Consider the following 20,268-nt stretch of genomic DNA (forward strand, 5'->3'; position numbering starts at 1 on the left):
TGGGTGTGTTTTTGATAGTGTAGGTGTATTTACCTAAGTAGTGCACATTGCTCGCTCATGTGCCACATAGCATTTGGCCCTAGGCCGTGGAATTTGTTGCCATGCTGCTGCTGCTGCTGTTGCTGCTGCTGTTGCTGTTGCTGTTGTTGCTGCTGTTGTTGCTGGTTTTCTTTTGGGTTACCTGGCCAGCAGCAGCACCACCACCAGAGCAGCAGCGGCAGCAAACCAACAAATGACTGCCGCAGCACAATCTGCACAGCATCTAAACTCACGACGCTGGCGAGCAGCAATCCTTGAACTTTTCGCATTTCCAATATGCATGCAGCCAAGCAGCATCCACAGCTATGTGCGGCTGCTGCTGTCGGCTGTCGGCTGTCGGCTGTCGGTTGCTGTTGCTGCTGCCGGTTGCTGCTGCCGGTTGCTGCTGCTTTTGTGACTCATGACAACTCGGCCATGCCACGCTGGGCCGTTAGCAGAGGGCGCAGTGTTGCATCTGCAGTTGCCTTTCATTAACATGCACTGCGACGGCAACGACGACGACGACGACGACGACGACGACGACGACGACGACGGCGGCGACGACCATCAAAAGCATAAATTGCACATGCAAATCGCACAGCACAATGTGGGTGTTGGGTGGTGCTTGGCGTCTGCTCGGTGGTTGAGTGTTGGGCTGTGGTGCTGCCGAGCCTCGCTTTATGTCCAGATCTCCTTTTTTTTCAAGCACATTTTCTTCTTTTTTATTCAAAGCGAAAATTCTTAAAAATAAAGCAGCACACTGCTCTAATTTTTAGTGTGTGTCGCGATGATATCCTGGAATTCAGATCAAAAATCATATTGTATGAGTATCTTAGAGATAATATAATAAATTTGATGAGATCAGCAGACTTAAGTGAACTTGGAAAACTGAATTCTATATATGCATGTGTAAGGTTATAGATATGTATGTAGGGAGTTATGGATATTCGAGGTGTGCTCAAAAAGATATTTGTGTGTCCAAAATAATTTATGTGGTTACAAAAGTTAAGTCTCAAGAATTTTTAGCTCGCGAAATCGAAAATCGGGATAAATAGAACAAAAAATATTTGTTTTCGATAATTCTCGATAGTTTCAATTTCTATATAAATCGAAAAAGAACCGATCCTCTTGTCATTTCGAATTACTGAGACTTGAGTGTATATGATTGCCCCAAAATGTTTATAAACCTTAAACAAAAATAATCATTTTTGTATTCTGTTTAGTTTCGCTTTTAATGCCATCTTTATCTGCTCAATCATAGCGTAAGGTCATCTTCTCATGGGTCAGAGAGGACTAGCTCAATGGAGAATAAGTTGATGCTTTGGTTTCTCATAGAACAGCGAGAAGCAAATTCCTTATACATGACCGGATGGGCAAACATCTAGGTGAAGATCTCAATTGATGTACGTTCTCATACCCGAGAATTCGTATTAACCAATTGCGGGAGCTACAACAGCACCACATCTGTCAATCCCACCTTTAGCCTCTTTGCGGTTACAGGGTATGCAGAAAGAGCCGCCAATGTGAAATAGCCAACTGTGCCTAGCACCAGCAGCAGCAGCAGCAGCAGCCCAGCCGCTTTAAGTAAACAAAATGGCCACCCATGGCTAGGGCCTACAGTGCAGCAGCAGACAAATACCAAGAAACTTGTATGCGTACAGTGAAGCTTGCGTGCACGCACACACACCAATGGCAGCCGTGAAGGGCGATGCATTCTTAAAGCAGAGGAGAAAATATCCAAATATAACTGTAATAACTTTGATATACTGAAATGAAGAGTTAATGAGTTCATTCCCTGAATTATTATGTAGTATGATTTATAGGGCATCTCGTAGTCGTTCATTAGGGGTGAGATAATTGTTCCTTTGTTGTTTGTCTGCCGCTGACAGTTTTGGACTTTTCATTATGTTCTGTTGTCAGCATTATTTCCGCTGCAGCGGCAACAGGAATTCCTACGTAAGTGACTACGTAACGCATAGTTTATGAAGTGATTACGGATATATGGTATATATGTATGTACATCCATTTATTTATAATTCCTAGCAGTGTCTGCTGAGACCCAATGAAGACGCTTGCTCATCTCAATTGTTGCCAGCAACGGATGTGCATTACGAATTTCGTGAGAATGAGCAATTTCTTACGTCATTGGCTTACGTCAATGCATTGAATTGAGCTGTGAATTTTGAAGCTAACCAGAGTTACTTAGCATGTTGACTTTTTGCCGCCACATTAGGCGACATTAAGTGAGCCGGGGGCGTGCTATGGGATGGGATGGGATGGGATGGGCGTGAGTGCAATGCGCTCGTCTGCCAACAGAAATTGATGTGGCACAATTTTCCGAATCTCTCTTTCACTGCAATGAGCTGCTGAGCTGCTGAGCTGATGCGATGCTGCATTGAAAATTTGTCTACTCTACGCTCTCTGTCTGTCTCTCCGTCCGTCTGTCTATCAGTCTGTCTGTCTGTCTGTCTATCTTTCGGGCTTGCCAAGTTTTCGTCGTCAACGTCTTGACAATTTCGGCAATGTGCGTTGAAGCGTTACACGACGTCAGCGTTGGTGCTGCTGCCGCTGCTGCTGCTGCTGCTGCTGCTGCATCCTTGGCGCATTGCAATCAAAGTCAGCGCACTGACTGACAGCGGGACGAACTTGCAGATACGCCGCTTTACGTTTACGTTTAAGTTCCCCCACACTCCCCTCACACCACCTCTGCCACTGCTCGCACCACACTGCCAGCTGCTTGCTCACGCTTCTTTGCTGGCCGTCTCTGTCGCCCTCTCTCTCTCGCTCTCTCGCTCTCTCTCTCTCTGTGCATGTCATTCAAATGCCGTTGACAACTCGTCGGATGCCCCCTCGGCATCTGCATCGTTTCTTCTGATTCAGCTTCTAACTCCGGCTGCAGCGGCAGTCAGTCCAAGGCTGAGTGACTGCCGCTTTGGGGATGGCAGTCAGCTTTTGACTGCTTCCTTATGTTGTTAGCAGAAACGTGACAAGAAAATCAAACACGCAAAAATCTGCGACTACAACAACAACAGCAAGCACATTAACTGCCTTGTGCCCATGATAACACCAGAGGACTAGGCGGCACACAGACAGACAGACAGACAGACAGACAGCACAGCCACACACAGTAAACCACAACAGGCACAACCACATAAAAAGAAACGGGTGACTAGATAAAGACAGACAGTAAGAGAGGGAATGACACAGAGAGAGAGAGAGAGGGTACACACAGATAAAGACAGAGAGAGAGGGAGAGAGAGAGAGAGAGCGGGACATGTCTTGCAGTTAGTTAGCTGCATGTTCGCCGCGCAGATTTCTGTTGCATGCAGCTAAAGCCAAAGCTAAACATTTCGTGTCGCATTTATAGACAACGTGCTGCAAGTTTTTTTTTCCTCTTCTTCATTTTTTTAGCTGAGGCTAAACGTTGATTTGCTTTTCGTAAAATTGTTTCTCAATTGTGTGTGTGTGTGTGTGTGTGTGTGTGTGTGTGTTGTGCGTTGGTGTGCCATCTGTAAATTGCCGTTGCTGCTTCTGCTGCTGCCAGGTTACAGGATGAGAGCTAACGCTTGTGAAATGCAGATGCTGCTAACGTGGCTCTGTGCCCAATGCTGATTGATGTGCTGCTGTAGCTGCTGCTGCTGCTGCCCCTTGTGAGTTGGTCAGGCGTAGTCGAGAGGCCGTTGGCTGATTAGCTAGTTAGCTAGTTGGCAAGGCAGCCATTGCAAGCTAATCACGTAACGGAGTTACCTAAGCCTGAGCCATCCACCTAGCCAAAGTGCATAATATTAAAGCTTATTATAATAAACACACACACACACACACACACACATACACATACGCACATGCACGCTGCATAAGTATGTGCCCAATTAAGGCACCTGCGGCACTAACGTTTCAAGTGTTAACGTCACAACGTTGCCACGGACTTACGTAATACGTTTTGCATTTCGAACGCATCCCCCAAAGCTGCAATTGTAATACAATTGTATGGGTGTAGAAGATAATAATGTTTCAGCAATACGAAACGCGTTTACGTTGCCGAAATGGAGGTGTGTGAGTTACGTTACAAAGCAATGGAGTGAAGTAAGCTCATACTGAGCATTAATACTATTCTTAAGCAAAATTAAGTATAGTAAATTAAAGGAAAGTATTGCATATCTAAAAGAATATATACTTCCGATTACGTCACGACGTAAGAGTGCAAAAATGTTAAATACGTCATGACGTACTTTACGAGCATCTTATGCATTTCGCTCACGATTTCCCTGACAATTTGACAAACTTATTTCTTTATTGACAAATACTTCCGCCACATTTGTATATGCAGATGCATTTATAGCTGCAGTTGTTGTCTGAGATGCAAATGCATGTGGCAGATGCAGTTGCAGTTGGAGCTGCAGTCGGAGTTGCCGTTACAGTGACACAAAGTTGACTCGCCCAAACATTTGTATTAACATGAGTATACATATATTCTGTTTGATGGCTGCCAGTTTTCTGCAGACTTTGACTTGAGCAGCGGGTAGGGCGAGGGGGGAAGGTGGGCGGGTCAGCTGAGGCTGGGGCAATTTATATTGCGACATTTTGTGCAGTTTTCAATTTGCATTTCAGCGGCCATTGTCGAGCAGCAAGCGAATAACCAACAGAGAGCGGACAACGAGCGACGAGCGACGCCCGTTTCATGTCTTTTGACCGCATTGTTTGTTAATTGTTAAACATTTTAAATCACGGACAACGATTGCACTTCATGTTGAATTTATGAGCTACATGTGCATAACTTTTTCTTTTTCTTTTTTTTTGTCTTCATTTTCTTTTTGGTATATTTGTTGCTTTTGCTCGTTTTTGTAATCGATTGCAAATGCTTTTTTACTCACATTTCTGTGGCATCATTCGAATCGAGAATCGCAATATGGAAATGTGTGACAGCAGCTTCAATGGCAATGGCAATGGCAACGGCAACGGCAGCGGGAATGCTCCAATGGAAAACATGAAAAAGCAAAGAGACGAAAGCCGACAGAGAGGAAATTGGAAACGGCACGGATTTTAGCTACAGCTCATAAATCGTTAATCAGCTTCGAAGGAGAATTTTAATTGCAAATCGAGAAACGTCGAGCAGAGTATCGAGAATGTTGTCAAATGCAAACGACATTGCCACTTTGACGTTAATCAAATCTGTTGCTCTCCCACACGCCCACTCTCTCCCACTTCCCCTCTCGCTCTCTTAGTCACTTAATTAGGGACTAGAGCTGGGCCACTGTAAATGCGTTATTTCTAATTAAATTTAGCAATCTATATATGTAGGTATGTGTGTGTGTGTGCTTGTGTGTGTGAGTGTGTGTGTATATTCTCGCCCTCGCCCAACTCAATGCCGAAGATGAAGATACCAAATGTCAACTTATTGGGCTGAGTTTTGGTATCAATCGATGGGCATGCATTGGCGTTAGCAAAAATTTAAAGCGTTGCCCCGCTGATCCCCCCCCACGATGCCCATCCTGTAGGCAGCAAACCGTGGCACGTACGCAAATAGAAGGATGTGATGCGAATTAAAAACGCAAGCAGCGGATACGGAAACAGATACAGTGACAGATACAGCTAGAGCTAGAGCTAGAGCTAAAGATACCGATACGGCTAGAGGTATAGACGGGAGATACAATCGGCTGGCATATGCACACACGCACGCACATACAGCATATGTGTGCGTGTGTGTGCGTAGAGGCATCGCAATCGTTGGCACGCACGATACTTAAGTTCATTTGCGCCACTTTGCGCCCGTGAATTTTAAGTGCGTGCGACTTTTTTTTCTTCTGTTTCGTCAGCTTCTAGATTTTTTAATAAATGCGCCGCCAGCTGACTGACTGTGAACTAGAAAGTTATGTAGCTGTCAGATACACAAACACACACACACTCACACACACACACACAGACATATGGGCTGCTGCGCTTTGCAAACAGAGAACGATTCGTTTCGATTCGAACGGCTCGAACGGTTCTCTGTGCCAGTTTCATTTCTATTTTCTATTGACTTTACGCTTTGGCTCTATTTCGATGAGCATGCAGATCCAAGTGGATACATGGATATGAGCATGGAGTTGTATATTCAAGCGGTCAGTGCTCGGGCCCATAAACAATGGCTCCAACAAAACCAAAGAAAAAAAAAAAAGGTAAAAAAGATCGAATTTATTGATAATGAGGTCGGCGGCAGCTGTAATTATTCGACTGTGCTTTAAGTCTTTAAGACGCCCATGAAAGCTGTCATAAAATCCAATCAATGACAGTCATAAAGCTCTGCTGCTGCCGTTTCAATAAAATCGAAATTGTTCTATAAATACGCCCAATCCAAGCGAACGCCTAATGAGTCACAATATACGCCAGATGACAGCTCACACACCGAGCAAGAGACTCTACCTACGGCCGTCTGCCGCGTACAAAATATAATGAGCATCCATATAAAGCACGAGCAGCAGTGTGTGGCATTAGAGGCGGGCACGGCCCATGGACCGAAGAGCAGAGCCAAAGAATCGTCAAACTCGAAGCCAACCCAACCGCCCGAAATAATTAAACAAATATTTTATCTACTTTATTTCCTTTGCTTTGTGGGATAGCAAGAAATGTTGCCAACATTTAAAGTCAGTTTGCGAAGCTCTAAAATGAACAATTTTGTAAGAGAAATTGTGGCAAAATATTTTTAGATTTTTGACGAATTTCATGTATTTTTGATTTGTGTCTCACACTCGTTCGTTTTCAGCTGCATCTCTTTGCATTTGTAAATATTAAATTTCTAATATGTGATTTATTTTTCATCTAACGAAATATCAAATTCTTTTCATGGACAACTTTAAAATAATCAAAGCGAATGCACTAAAGTTGCCTGAAAATGCTGAAGCTTTTCTCCTTTGCATACATAATATTGGAATCACCTATATCAATGTTTCTTTTGTTTTTTTGGTATTATTGCTCTGTCATATTGCCCAATTTGTACGGGCAAAGCGGCTTGACTCCGCCTCAGCCGCAGTCGCCCGCAGCTAGCCCGAAATGAGATTTTCCAGTTTACATCCATTAGTAACTCTGCTGCTAAGCAGCAGAGAGAAATCTCATTGTGTCTCTTGTATATAGACAAATATATTGTGAAAATTTTGTATTCATATTGATGGATTTGTATTTATTTTGATTTACTTTACCTCTTTCTCCCACTCATGCTGAAATTCTGGAATGCCTTTCAGCTAATCAAGCTGTAGAGTCTAGTCTATGCACGCTATGCACATGTGCCGGCATGCAGGGGTCTTGCAGCAAAGGGGAAAACTCTAAGTACTCCCCATCCAAGGCAAGCACTTTCAGCGCGGCACAAATTTCACACGATCTGAACAGAGGCAGGGGGACGGGGGGCGGGCGCGACTCGAGTTACTGCTGCAGTTCTTTTTGCAGTCATCCTTCATTTGGCCCCGGGCGCAACTTTGTCTCAAAATAAACAATGGAACGCCTCTGTGCTGGCAGCTGCCAGCTCGAGAGAGGCGAGTTCCTTGCTGTAGGTTGTCCATGGCTTGTTCTTGCCCCAGCACAGCCTTCACTCCGGACACCAGTCGACATTTGCGGCGTGATAAGCTTTGATTACATGCCAGACGGCAACTGATCAGCCCCAGCGACGACTCGTTGCACTCACTGAGAGAGTGAAGAGACTGAAGAGGGGGCAAAATTCTATAAATATTGCTTTGCAAATTGCAGCTGGGTCGGTCGTGCGGGTGTGCATTGGAAGGGGTCGTGGGGGGAAGGGCCATTGCGGCAATGGGAAACTTGGCGAGCTGATTCCAAGAAATTTGCAGCAGCAATGCCTTGTGACACGCATTTCCTGTGCTCAAGCAGGCAGGCAGACAGGCTATAGAATATCAGCCAGATACACACACACACACACACACACTCATTGAGATAGACACGTATCTGGAGTTAGAACTTGTTTGGTGGCTTTTGCGCGTGCGCAACACACATTTCCGTTAGCTCAGCAGCAGCCACCAAGTGGAGATCAATGGACGCGCCAGCAGCAACAACGGGCAATGGCAATGGCTGCGGCAGCTTATCGAATCCAAGAGCAGAGCGAGCTAAGCATTTTTAATTGTTGGACGCTGTCCGGAGACCGGAGTACGAGGCGAACGCGTCTAGAAATTGTAAAAGTCATTAAGGCTCATTGACCCATTTCGTTGTTGTTTCTGCTGTGCGGTTGAATAGTTGAATAAGTAGTTGAATAGTTGGGCATCATTAAAATATTCACAAACAGACAGACACGCGCATAGAGAAAGAGAGAGAGAGAAATATATATACGTACATGTATTATGCATAGACATTCAATGTTCTCAATGGCCGAGCGACAAGTTGGCGGACTTTTTGGGCGCGACACATTGCCACAAGCCGCATTCAAGATCGAACCTGTTTTGCTTAGCAAATTAGCAGCAACAACACAAACATTTGCTGCTGCTGCTGCTGCTGCTGTTTGGCGCAAATATTTTGTGGCAGCCAAAAAAAAAAAAAAAACAAAAAACAAAAAAGTAGAGAAAAATTGGCATAACCGTAACGAGTATTAAATAGCGAATTGACCCAAATCGTTCGGGTGTTAACACTGTGCCTGAAATATCAAAGCGATTTACAGAACACAGCGCGAGAAAGTCCATCACTAGAAATGGGGCAACTCTGGCTTGTAAATGCTAATGCCTGACATGTTGTGACTCGATATGAATTTGGGTTAAGTGTGCACCGAGCGACTCTGATTAATGAGCCACCTACCTGGCCAGGCCCAACTACTGTGCCGGGCTTGCGCTGAAAAACAAATATCTGCGCGCTATTTGCCATGTCTTTCAAATTCAATCAGCATCAGCTGCAAATTGTGACAGGCGAAAGCGAGGAGTTCTTTGCCAAGTGCTGCTAATGGGAGTCAAATTTGTATTTATGAATAGAACTTGGCCTTTCGTTTCTTTATTTTAAGCTTTCAATGAGAGATTTTTAGTGTGAAGGTGTTTCATGTAGGGAATCCGCATAGATTAGTAGAAGTAGGAGTAGTAATGGAAATAGTAGCAGTAATAAGAGTTGCGATTTTTACTACTGAACTACTACAACTACTACTATTACTAAATGTAGTAGTAGTAGATTAAGTAGTAGTACTAAAAGTAGTAGTAGTAGATTAAGTAGTAGTACTAAAAGTAGTAGTAGTAGATTAGGTAGTTGTAGTATTAATAAAAATAGCAGTAGTTTATATAGAAGCAATCGGAAAAGAAGAATTACTACTTCTACTCTTCTTCTACGATTCCTACTAATATTAGCAATAAGAATTATAGTAGTAATCAGAATCGTATTAGTTGAAGTAGTAGTAGTACTAGTAATACGAATAGTAGTAGCAATAGTAGTTGAAGTAGTAGAAATAGTAATGATAAGTATAGTAATAGTTGAATAGTAGTAGTAATCAGAATCGTAGTAGTTAAAGTAGTAGTAGTAATAAGAATAGTAGTAGTAATCCGAACTGCAGTTGTTGAAGGAATAGTAATAATATTATTAGTAGTAATAGTAATTGGAATAATAGTAGTATACAGAATCGTAATAGTTGAAGTAGTAGCAAAAGCGCGAGTAGTAATAATAATTGTAGTAGGTGAAGCAGTAGTAAAATAGCTTAAGATAGTGTCTTAACGACTTAATCTTAGATTTTTAAAATTTGTTTATACATATATTCCTCGTATAATAAGAATTTCGTATAAGAGTGCCCTTAGACACTGACCAGGAATTTGTGTTTTGACCTACTCGGCCTTAGACTTTAAACATATAAACTAAGCAGATAAATACATATGTACATACTTACCCTGTCAAGTTGGTCTCAGGTTGCACACACACACACACACACACACACACACACACAAATTCCACATAGCCCGTAGAGCCCGGGGCGGTGCTCTATCTCCACAGAGGGCTACAACTGTTGACTTTAACTCTGAATGCAGCTGCGATGAGTTGAGTGCAAATCATCAGAGATTTATAACAACTTCAGACACACACACACGCACACATACACAGATATATACTGCTGTATTTACATGTATATATAGAAATATATACACTTATGTACATTTGCACTGGTCCAGATAGAGTTTCAGATAGGTAGTCCCTGCATATTTCACGAACCCTGCAGGCAACTGGCTCGAGGAGGATGTGTTTGTTGCCAAAAATAAAAGTACAAAAAAATAAAAGCAGCTTGTTGAAAGCATGTTGCAAAATATTTTGTATAATGTTCACTAACTCTTCAACTGTCTGTCTGTCTGTCTATGTGTGTGTGTGTGTATTTTTGTGTTTGCTGGGCAAAGTTTTTGCGGCGCATGCAAATGAAATGGAAAACACTTGAGCAAAAACTCTAAGCTGCCAGAATGCGACCTGGCTCAGGGACCACGTCTATCTGTCTGTCTTTCTCTCTATCTGCCTGTCTCCCACTCTTTCTCTCTCTCTCTGTCTGTCTGTCTGTATGTGTGTGTTTGCATTTGCCTGATTTTGGGCTGCAGCAAATGTTGCACAAAGTTTTTGATTATGTAAAAATTGCATTAAAGCTGCGGGCGGTCGGGGCATTGAAAAGGGTTTTAAGTGCCTGCTGTTGCCTTTTACGAATGGCCAATCCCACAGGCCGGCAATCATAATGAAGTCTCAGGTGTGCCAGAACTCTCGCCAGACATGGGGCAGTGGGAGCGAGGCAGCGCGAGGGGCGAGGGGCTTGAGAGGCCAGAGAGAATGAGATGGAGCTGCTTAAGCCAACATAGGGCCAACAAACTATACAGTAGCCTGAGGGGCTCACGGGGCGCAGTGACGGCCAACGGAATGAACTGGACATGCAATTTGCTGGCCAAAGACTTGGACATGCGGATGCACACAGTCACAGGTCCTGTCTGTCAATTGAAAAGCGCAGACGGCACGGAACGTAACGGACAGCCACAAGAATAGCAATGCTAGTGAGAGTAGGAGTAGAAATGGGAATGCCAGTGAGAGTTTCGCCAGAGTGTGGCCGAAGGGGAAGCGGCGGATCGAGTTAAAAGTGTCGCCCGTTTGTCTGCCACTGTGGCAGCTCGCATGTCAGACAGCGGCCATTGTCATCCATTTGCCACAGACACGGCCCACCACGTGCAATTTGTAGACAAAATTGAGCTATGAATGTGCGGCCCAGGGCACGGCAGGGCAGCTGCAATCCAGGGGCACGCCTTTTGTTTATCGCATCGCAAACGCCTCGAGGCAGGTCAGCGTCGGCACGCAAGTGCCGCATCTGATGCGGCATAGCTCCTGCTATTCTCATAAATATTACAAGTTTGCCCTCAGACATAACGCCTACGCCAACATCGACGCCGACGCCGACGCCGACGTCGACGCTGTTGTCGACTGCGTCGCTGCCTGGCCCATACAAAGATGCAAAGGCCCAGATAGACAAACAGATTGTCGCCTGAAGTGTCGTATCGCATCGTCCGTAGCGCAGATGGAAATGGAGATGGCAACGCTGCATGGCGGTGGCTGCCACCCCCATTTGTTGTGGCAACTGCAACCCCTTGACTAGGGGATTGCTTTGGCTTCTACGGCAAAGAGTCTGGCAGCTGTGTGTTCCTAGCTGACCAGTGTCAGTGACAACATGCAAATGATAATTCAGAGGCACAATGGGTGTGCATCAAACTAACTTTTAAATGTGAAATCTATCCACCAAGGCATTGATATCGATTAATCTAGATTTAGCCTATCGATTAAAGCATTTTAAAACTATTAAGGCATTGCTATCGATCAAGCTTATCTTACCCTAAATCAATGAACTTATTCCTTAGATCCTTAGTATGAATTGAACTTATTTCAGATGCTACTAAAGGTGATAGAGGGGCTGTTTTTTTTTTTTTTTCGTTTTTTTTTAATAAAAAAAAATTATAAAAACAAAAATAATTTTAAAAAATGTACATATTTAAAAAAAATATAAGTATACAAAAATAAACAAATATACAAATATATCTTTAATCATTAAAAAAAACTTAAAAACAATGAAAATGAAATATTAAAAAAAAATTAGTCAATATGAAATATATAAAAAAATATATTTTATTAGTTACAGCAAAAAATTAAACAAAAAATGCAAAATTTAATATTACTCATCTTAATAATAATTTTAAAAATAAAAAATGTAATAATAATAACCATAAAATATTATGAAAAATATTTTATTTATTATGAAAAATATTTTTACTGAAAGAAATACCTATTTAGCATATACGTATACATTATATTTTTAAAATAGAGGACAAATAGCTCAAATGGTGTAGCTGTAGCTATTTATCAAGCAATATTTATATACATATCTACTCATATACTCGTTGATGACTTGTCCAATTTGATTGGTCACACTTATCGATAAATTGATGGCCTGGCACTTTGTGCGCAACTACTTGGCCCACGCCGCCCACTGTGTCGCACTCTCAGATTGTTTTCCATTAGAGACTCGGCGGCCGCCGTCAGCAGTCCATCTCTGGCCGGATGGACCGGCCCGGTTTGAGGCTGTTTGCCGTGCGCTGTGAGAAATATTACACGCAATTTCCAAGTTGACATTCGGCGGCGTCTGGGGCTGGGCAGGGAAACGGAAATGGCTGCGCGGCTGGCCGACATATTAAAAATGAATGACGGCATTTCATTAGAGAAGGCGGGGAGTCGGCGAATGGTGGTGGGGGGGTGGTGGGTTGGTCGTTGTCGCTGTCGATAAGAAATGCAAAGTAATTTGCCACTGACACCGCGTGGCATCAATTTTAGTTGCGGCACCCGAAAGTAGGCAACAATTTGTAGATTGCTTGGCGCCTAACTTCCACTACTCGATTTATTTCATTGCAGAGACGACACACAAGAAGCCAAAGCTATCTCTCGCAAGAGAGAGAGAAGGAGGAGAATAACTAGATATCTCATTAGACAAAGCTAAAGCAAAGCCGCTCGCAACAATGGCGCACTCGAAGGTCATACTAAAGATTCTGTTCTCGCTCTGCGTTTGGTCCTTTGTGATCATTGGCCTGTTCAAGATGCACGGCACGAACCTGGTGCCGCAGGACTATCGCCAGGTGCCGCAGGAGTACCAGCAGCTGCCGCTCAACGGCCGCAGCCTGCTCCAGAAGGATATGCTGCGCTATGCGGAGACAACGTCCACCACCACGGATCACTTTGATCCCAGCGAGATACTCGTCGACAATCGCACAGGTGAGTGTTAGATCGTGACAACATTTACTTACTCCGCTTATTCTCCCCACCCGCTTCCTCTTCTGCAGCAATGGACGATGATCAGCTGGTGCGCGACGTGGAGTCCAGAATACCATCGCTGCCAATTGCCTACTGGAGCAAGAACAAGAACTTTCTGCAGCAAAAGTCCGCTACGTGCGCCAAATACCCATCGATCTTTGAGCTGGAGTTCAACAACATCTATTGGCAAACGATGCACACATCGAACGGGACATTTCAGCTCTTTGGCGCCTACTATGACATTCGGCGCGCCTCGCTGCTGGGGCCGACCGTGCGCATTCTGGGCATGATCGATCGCATCGAGCCCAAGGTGAAGACCTACTGCCAGTTCTGGTTCGACGGCCAGAAGGAGCCGTTCATTGTGAAGACATTCGAGTACAAGTACATCTGGTACAACAAGTGGGGCAACTACAAGCAGGGCATCTATCAGCCGTACCTGATCGCCTGCCAGATACCCAAGCCCTTCCACGGCGTGGTGCCCAGCTCCGTGTCGATGGTGGAGAAGGAATGCGACACGGCCACCAACAATTTGCGCGTCATCTACAATCGGCCGCCTGACGATCACAAGAAGGGTTTCGCCGTCTGTGTCAAGGGCCTGGACTTTCTGTACGACGATCTGAGCGTGCGGCTAATCGAGTGGATCGAAATGCTGAACATCTTGGGCGCCGACAAAATCTACTTTTATAATCTGCAAGTGCATCCCAATATTACCAAGGTGCTCAACCACTACGAGCAGGAGGGCAAGGTGCAAGTGATACCACTGACCTTGCCGGGCGGCCAGCCCAATGTGCCCGGCTTCCAGCATCTCTACCTGACGAAGAAGACCAACCACAAGCGACAGAACGAGGTCATTCCGTACAATGACTGCCTGTATAAGAACCTCTATTTGTACGACTATATAGCGCTGCTGGACATCGACGAAGTGATTATGCCCAAGGGCAATTCGATTCTGTGGTCCGAGCTGATGGACAAGGCTCGCCCGGAGTCGCTCAAATTCAAGCCGGACGGCTATCATAGCTACAATTTTCGCAATGTCTACTTCCTGGACGATCAGCAGCACGAGCACGGCTGGCACAAGGACATACCCAAGTACATGCACATGCTGCAGCATGTGCACCGTGCCAAGAACTACACGAAGCCCAATCAGTATGTGAAGTGCTTCCACGATCCGGAACGTGTGCTCACGCTGCATAATCACTTTCCGCTGAGCTGCCTGGGCGGCGTGTGCAAATCGTATCCGGTGGATACAGAGGATGCACAGCTGCAGCACTACCGCGCCGACTGTGTGAAGACGCTGAAGAAGAGCTGCGAGGAGTATCGCGAGAATTCGGTCGAGGACAAGACCATTTGGAAGTACAAGGACGAGCTAATCCGACGCACCATTAAGACGCTCGAGACGCTGGGCTTCTTCAGGCGCAGCGGCGGTCCTGGCTTTGGGGGCAGCAGCAGCGGACTTGGTGGTGGCGCCACAACGCATTCCACGGAACGGTGATTCGCGCTTCTCGGCGGCTGGTCATGGCCCTGGCTGCCTGTGGCGCCCTACGTGGATCCGGCGGCAGCTGGAGCGATGGGCAACGAGGAGTTTTTCGTCTAGTGAGAAAGCAAATCCGAAAGAGACAGACAGAGCGAGAGAGAGAGAGAGAGAGAGAGAGTGAGAGATATAGGGAGAGTGAGTTCCTTGCCGCAATAGAAACCTTAAAAGCTACCGAGCCCGCATCTGAACTCAAATCCAAAACTAGAACCCGTCCCCCCCTAGCCTAGTCTAGCCCAGAGCTCGATTTGGTCTTTTTGTGTATTATAGAAAAGTTTTATCATTTTCATTTTTGTATTCTGTATTCTGTATTTTTTTTACCAATAATTTGATAGTATTCTGTACTTTATAGTTGCCCCTAATATACGAATGTATATTTCGTTAGTCTATATTATACGGTTATTTTTGATATATGTATGCCCTTATCAACTATTTACATATGCCCTATCAAATAGCACCCACACATATATATACACACACACTTTCGTATGGCTAGTGTACAAAAAACAAAGAAAAAAAAAAAACAAAAAAAAAAAAAAGGAAAACACTTTTGAAATCGTGCCTTGAACTTTAAATTGTAGTGTATAGGGTTTTACAGCAGCGGCTCGCCACGACCTAAGCACTTGACTATATATACATATATATAAACACACACACACACATACACATATAAATGTATATGCTATCTATATATATATATATATATATATGTATCTACATATATGTATGTAGCTGCTTATTGGGAAGTGGCCCAACAAAAACACATCTATTTACTCCTTATTCACAAAAGACGTTACAAATCATAAGTCCAATGGCTAAATTGGTGACAAAATCACATTAGACAACAACAAAGTAAGCATAAAAAAATATATAATGAAACTATGTTAAGTTCAAGACTGATGATGTTTATAAATAATTAGATACAATTGCGAGAAGCTTTTGAAAGAAAAAATAAAAAATAAAAGAAAAAAAAAAACAAATTATGAATGGATGAACAAAATTATGTGGAATTGGAAAAATTTCAAAAATTGATTTCAAGCAAAAATTTCAATTGATATTATGTATTAACTAACTAGTTAGTGTTTGTTAGTATCTGTACTTAGCCACAAAACATGAAATATCACTAAATGCTAAGCAAACATCTGAACAAAAACCTAAATTGTAAATAGTTTAATTGTTTTAAAAAATTTTCTATGTTAAAGAGAAAGAAAAAGAAGAAACAAAATATATGATATATAAAAATATATAAGTAATTATAATAATGATAATCAAATATGATTAAAAAGTTGCAAAATAATGCCTGAGCCAAATTTTGCTCAAATTTCATTCATATATTATTTTTTTTTGTTTATATAATTTTTCCATCCTATAAATTTTAAGCAAACATATTTCTTGTTTATCTTAAATGTATATAAATTTTTAATCGATTTTCGCACCTTAATGATTTTAATTTCGCACTTTTATTGTTTCCTTATCGATATACATATATGAATATATGATTTTACACAACTTTTAGCGGCTTAGTCAAATTGTTGGAACTAAATGAAATGAAAAGTTGTTTGCATTTTGCATAAGCGTTGATTTGTATGGGACATACTATATACATATACACATAGATAGATAGATATATGCATATATATGTCTATAACAGGTTGCAGATACTTAAACTATCGCACTAGATCACATCACGATCTAAAATTAAATTTAAAATAAAAAAGCAAAAAAAAAAAAAAACAAATATATATATATATACCTACAATATATATGTATACGTAAACATACATAAATGTATTAATGTTAGTTGATAATTATAAACGATGAGACCCAATTTTTTTTTTTTTGCCTAGCTAATAACAATTGATATGAGAACAAGTGATTGATGAATAAAATTTAAAAAATTGTACATTCAGAAAAGTTTTTAACTGGGTAATTTGGAATATTGTACTATATACTATATACAATGGCTGTGAATCGCTCAAGTCTTATGGAACAAAAGTTCGGCAGTTGCTTTGCCTTGGCATTTAGTTTGGAATAGTCTTTATGCTGCTTTGCTGACTTTCTTTTGTAGCGCTTAAGCCGTAGATCCGTTGAAATTCTGAGCGTCTCAGTTGCTTGAGCGAGCTAAGCTGTACAAGAATAATTCTTTGGTTTTGCTGTGGCAGACTTATTGCCGACGTTGGCTTAAATTTAACTTGAGGTCAAATGGTTTTGGGGCTGCAGCTAAGCACAAGTCTACTATTTGGTCCATTTAAGATAGCCAAATTTGAGTCGGAGAGTCTCTCTCACACACACACTCACACTTGAATAGAGACAGAAGCGAGGTCTTTTCCAGTTGAGTGGTTAGCTATCCAGGCACCTTGGCTGGAACGTGGCATCGTTGCTTACTGCGCGTCCAGCGTGGCAAGACGTGAGATACAAAACTTCTAAGAATGTAAACAACAAAGCATTTGTTCTCGGGCATAAATGAACCCACTTACGCACAACTTGGCTGGGAGCAAGCAGCCAGCCAGCCAGCCAGCCAGCCAGCTAGCCAGGCAGTCAAGACAGCGAACAAGGCGTACATACCTTAAGCCACTGCACAAAGAAAGTTGTGCTCCAGGACGCAACGGAAGGATACAAACTACACACACACAAACAAACCAAAAACGAGCAGAAGAAGAAGATAAAGAAAACAACAAGCAAAGAAGAAGGAGACGAAGTTACAGGGTATTTCGGGGTTGGCCGAGCTGGCTGCGTGTCAGCGGCGTTGGCCCTGGTGGCTGGAGCCAAAGAAATTTGTATAAACGCAACTTAAGTGAGCATTAAACACGCTCCACTGAAGGACTCCGGCCGACGAGGCGTCGTCCCTTTTCGGAGCAGCGGCGCTTAACTTGGTTAATAAACATTACCAACGCCACAAAAACCATTTACGTGAACTATTAAAATTCCGCAGCATTTTAGTTGCCTTTGCCTTGTTTCACGATTATGTTTATTTATATGGCAGCAGGAGTTGGAGCAGCAGCAGCAGCAGCAGGAGCAGGAGCCGAGCAGTAGATGCGGCACACACAGACAGCAAGCTGTTGATGGTCTGAAATGGAAACCCCTTTTGGTTTCGCATGTGCGTCAGCCGTTAAGTGAAATCTCATGGCTGCATGATGAGACTACTTGAAGTCTATATATCCTTTTATGAATATGCATCCATTAAACGGTGGGATTCTTGGGCCAGAGCCTAACTTTCTAATGCGCCTCGTACTCGTTTTGCGTTTATGGTCCATCATTTCGGCCTCATATAGTTTCCACTTAAACTGAAAACTCTCAGGTGCGCTACGCGATGCGGATCGGCCATGGCGACTGCGACGGTGACTAGTGGCCGGGCATCAAGAGCTATCAGCACGTTGAGGAACGATTTATGAATTATGAAAAACACAATTTAGAGTGCTGGGCCTCGGCTTAAATTATGTGAGGCCAGCGGCCGGCCGACGAATCCGAAATGCTGGCAAACTAATTAAAATCTACTATAGGATCGGTGGGCAGGATATTTATAATGCATGCACATAAATCCTGAAATTAAGCGCTTCGGCTTAAAAACCATGCAAAATTAAAATGTGCAATTACGATGCAGTTGCCAGTTATCTGTGTATGTATATGTATATCTGTGTGTGTATGTGTATGTGTTGGTGTTTATGTCTGTGTGCAGAGAGAAAGCTCAGCTGAATTAAGTCCATTGCCCAGTGGAAAATTGTTCAACTCTTCCTTTTATTATTATTATTATAATTTTTTCAAATGAATTTCAGCTGCTTTTAATGCAATTTAAGTTAACAAAACTTTTACACACATAATAAAAACATGAGATATCATTTAGCATAAATTGTTTTTCTTTTACATAAAAGTATACATTAGACAGAATGTCATTTCTATATATTCATCCACATATGTGGTTGAATCAACTAGAGTTTATTGGCAAAGTCCTTAATGCAGTTTCAGCTTCATTTACTCCATATTTGCACAGCCAGTGATGCATTTCCCACTGGGCAATACATGGACTTTCAGCTCTACTTTTTTTTTTGCTTTTAGCTCTTGGCGTTAAAAACTGGAACCACACGAAATCCGTGCATTTGGTCATTTCGTTGATTTGTTGGTTGATGTGAATAGAGCCAATTGCGGTTGTGACTGTTCCACAGGTTTTTGACTAACTGGGTATATAATGCACTATGCGTACTTGTGTGTGTGTGGGTGTGCGTTTGTGTGTGTGAGCTGATAAAACTTTTTTAGCTTTTAATGGAAAAGTATAAGGTGAAAAAAAAACATGTTTATTTTACTGTTCATATTCAGTTGGATGTGCACACGAATGCTAGTATTAATATTCATATATTCATTCATATTCATAATTATATTTACATGTACATTTGTACTTACACTCATACTCATAATTGTATTAATATATATATATTTATACTCATATTCATAATCATCTTCATAGTTAAATAAATAGATACATTCATAGCTATATTATTCATATATTCATTCATATTCATAATTATATTTACATGTATTACACTCATAATCATAAGTATATTCATATATATATTTATACTCATATTCATATTTTGTGTAGTAAATCATTCATGCCCACATACACACTCATATTCTTATTCACATTCATATTCATAGTCAAATAAACAGATATGTATATTCATAGTTATATTCATCTTCAATCCAACTATTCATATTGTACATATTCCAATATATGTATGTATATCTGCTTAAATTGATATAAACACACATATTCATATCTATATTCAGATTCATACTATTCGTATTTATATTCATGTTTATAGTCGTATTCATACTCACTACCATAGACACAAACTCATACTCATAGTCATAATCCTTGCCATACTCTTACTCATATTCACAAATAGTTACAGTATCACATTCATATTCATACTCATATTCATACCCGCATTCACATTCATATATTAAAGAGTTGCATTGGTAGCCAGCCACGCAGCTGTCATGTATTCGCATATATCAGCAACGAGGATATCACCAGTTAGCTATAATTATAGCACACGCACACCCACACACACACTCACGCACACACAGAGATGCCAACTCATATGCATACTGTAATATTCGCATGCATATGGCGGCTGATTTTGGGCTGCGTGTTGTACGCTATTGAATGTAATTGCATACGAGCACACATGCGTGTGTGTGTGTGTAGTTGTATGTGTGTGTGTGAGTGTTGAAGGTGGAGAGTGAGAGCAACCAAACAGGAAATGCTAATTGCATGGAAGTGTAGACGCCCGACGACATGTTCCATGAGTGGGCGGGGCGGGGGTGTAAAAGGCAATGTGTATGCAAGTCGCGGTCTCAATCGTGGCGCAGAAACGTCGCTTGGATTGCATTCGCGAGCCGGCAGCGCGACTCCCCCGCTCAAGCAACTAACTGGGTAACCCGACAGCCTCGTACAATATTATTGC

General features: G+C 42.4%; 1 protein-coding gene across 1 annotated transcript in view; it reads left to right on the forward strand.

The window, feature by feature from the left end:
- The window catches only part of LOC108657390 (uncharacterized), a 105,070-nt gene extending 88,533 nt beyond the window's left edge, over positions 1-16,537 (forward strand). The window contains exons 6-7 of the mRNA XM_089263555.1: positions 12,877-13,233; positions 13,302-16,537. Coding sequence (XP_089119681.1) covers positions 12,981-13,233; positions 13,302-14,764 — 1,716 coding nt within the window. The 5' untranslated portion in view covers positions 12,877-12,980 and the 3' untranslated portion in view covers positions 14,765-16,537. The remainder of the gene's footprint in view (positions 1-12,876; positions 13,234-13,301) is intronic.
- Positions 16,538-20,268: the final 3,731 nt, after the last annotated feature.

This window comes from Drosophila navojoa, chromosome X, assembly GCF_054131105.1.
Source record: "Drosophila navojoa isolate 15081-1374.11 chromosome X, UAZ_NAV_1.0, whole genome shotgun sequence".
Lineage (NCBI taxonomy): Eukaryota > Metazoa > Arthropoda > Insecta > Diptera > Drosophilidae > Drosophila > Drosophila navojoa.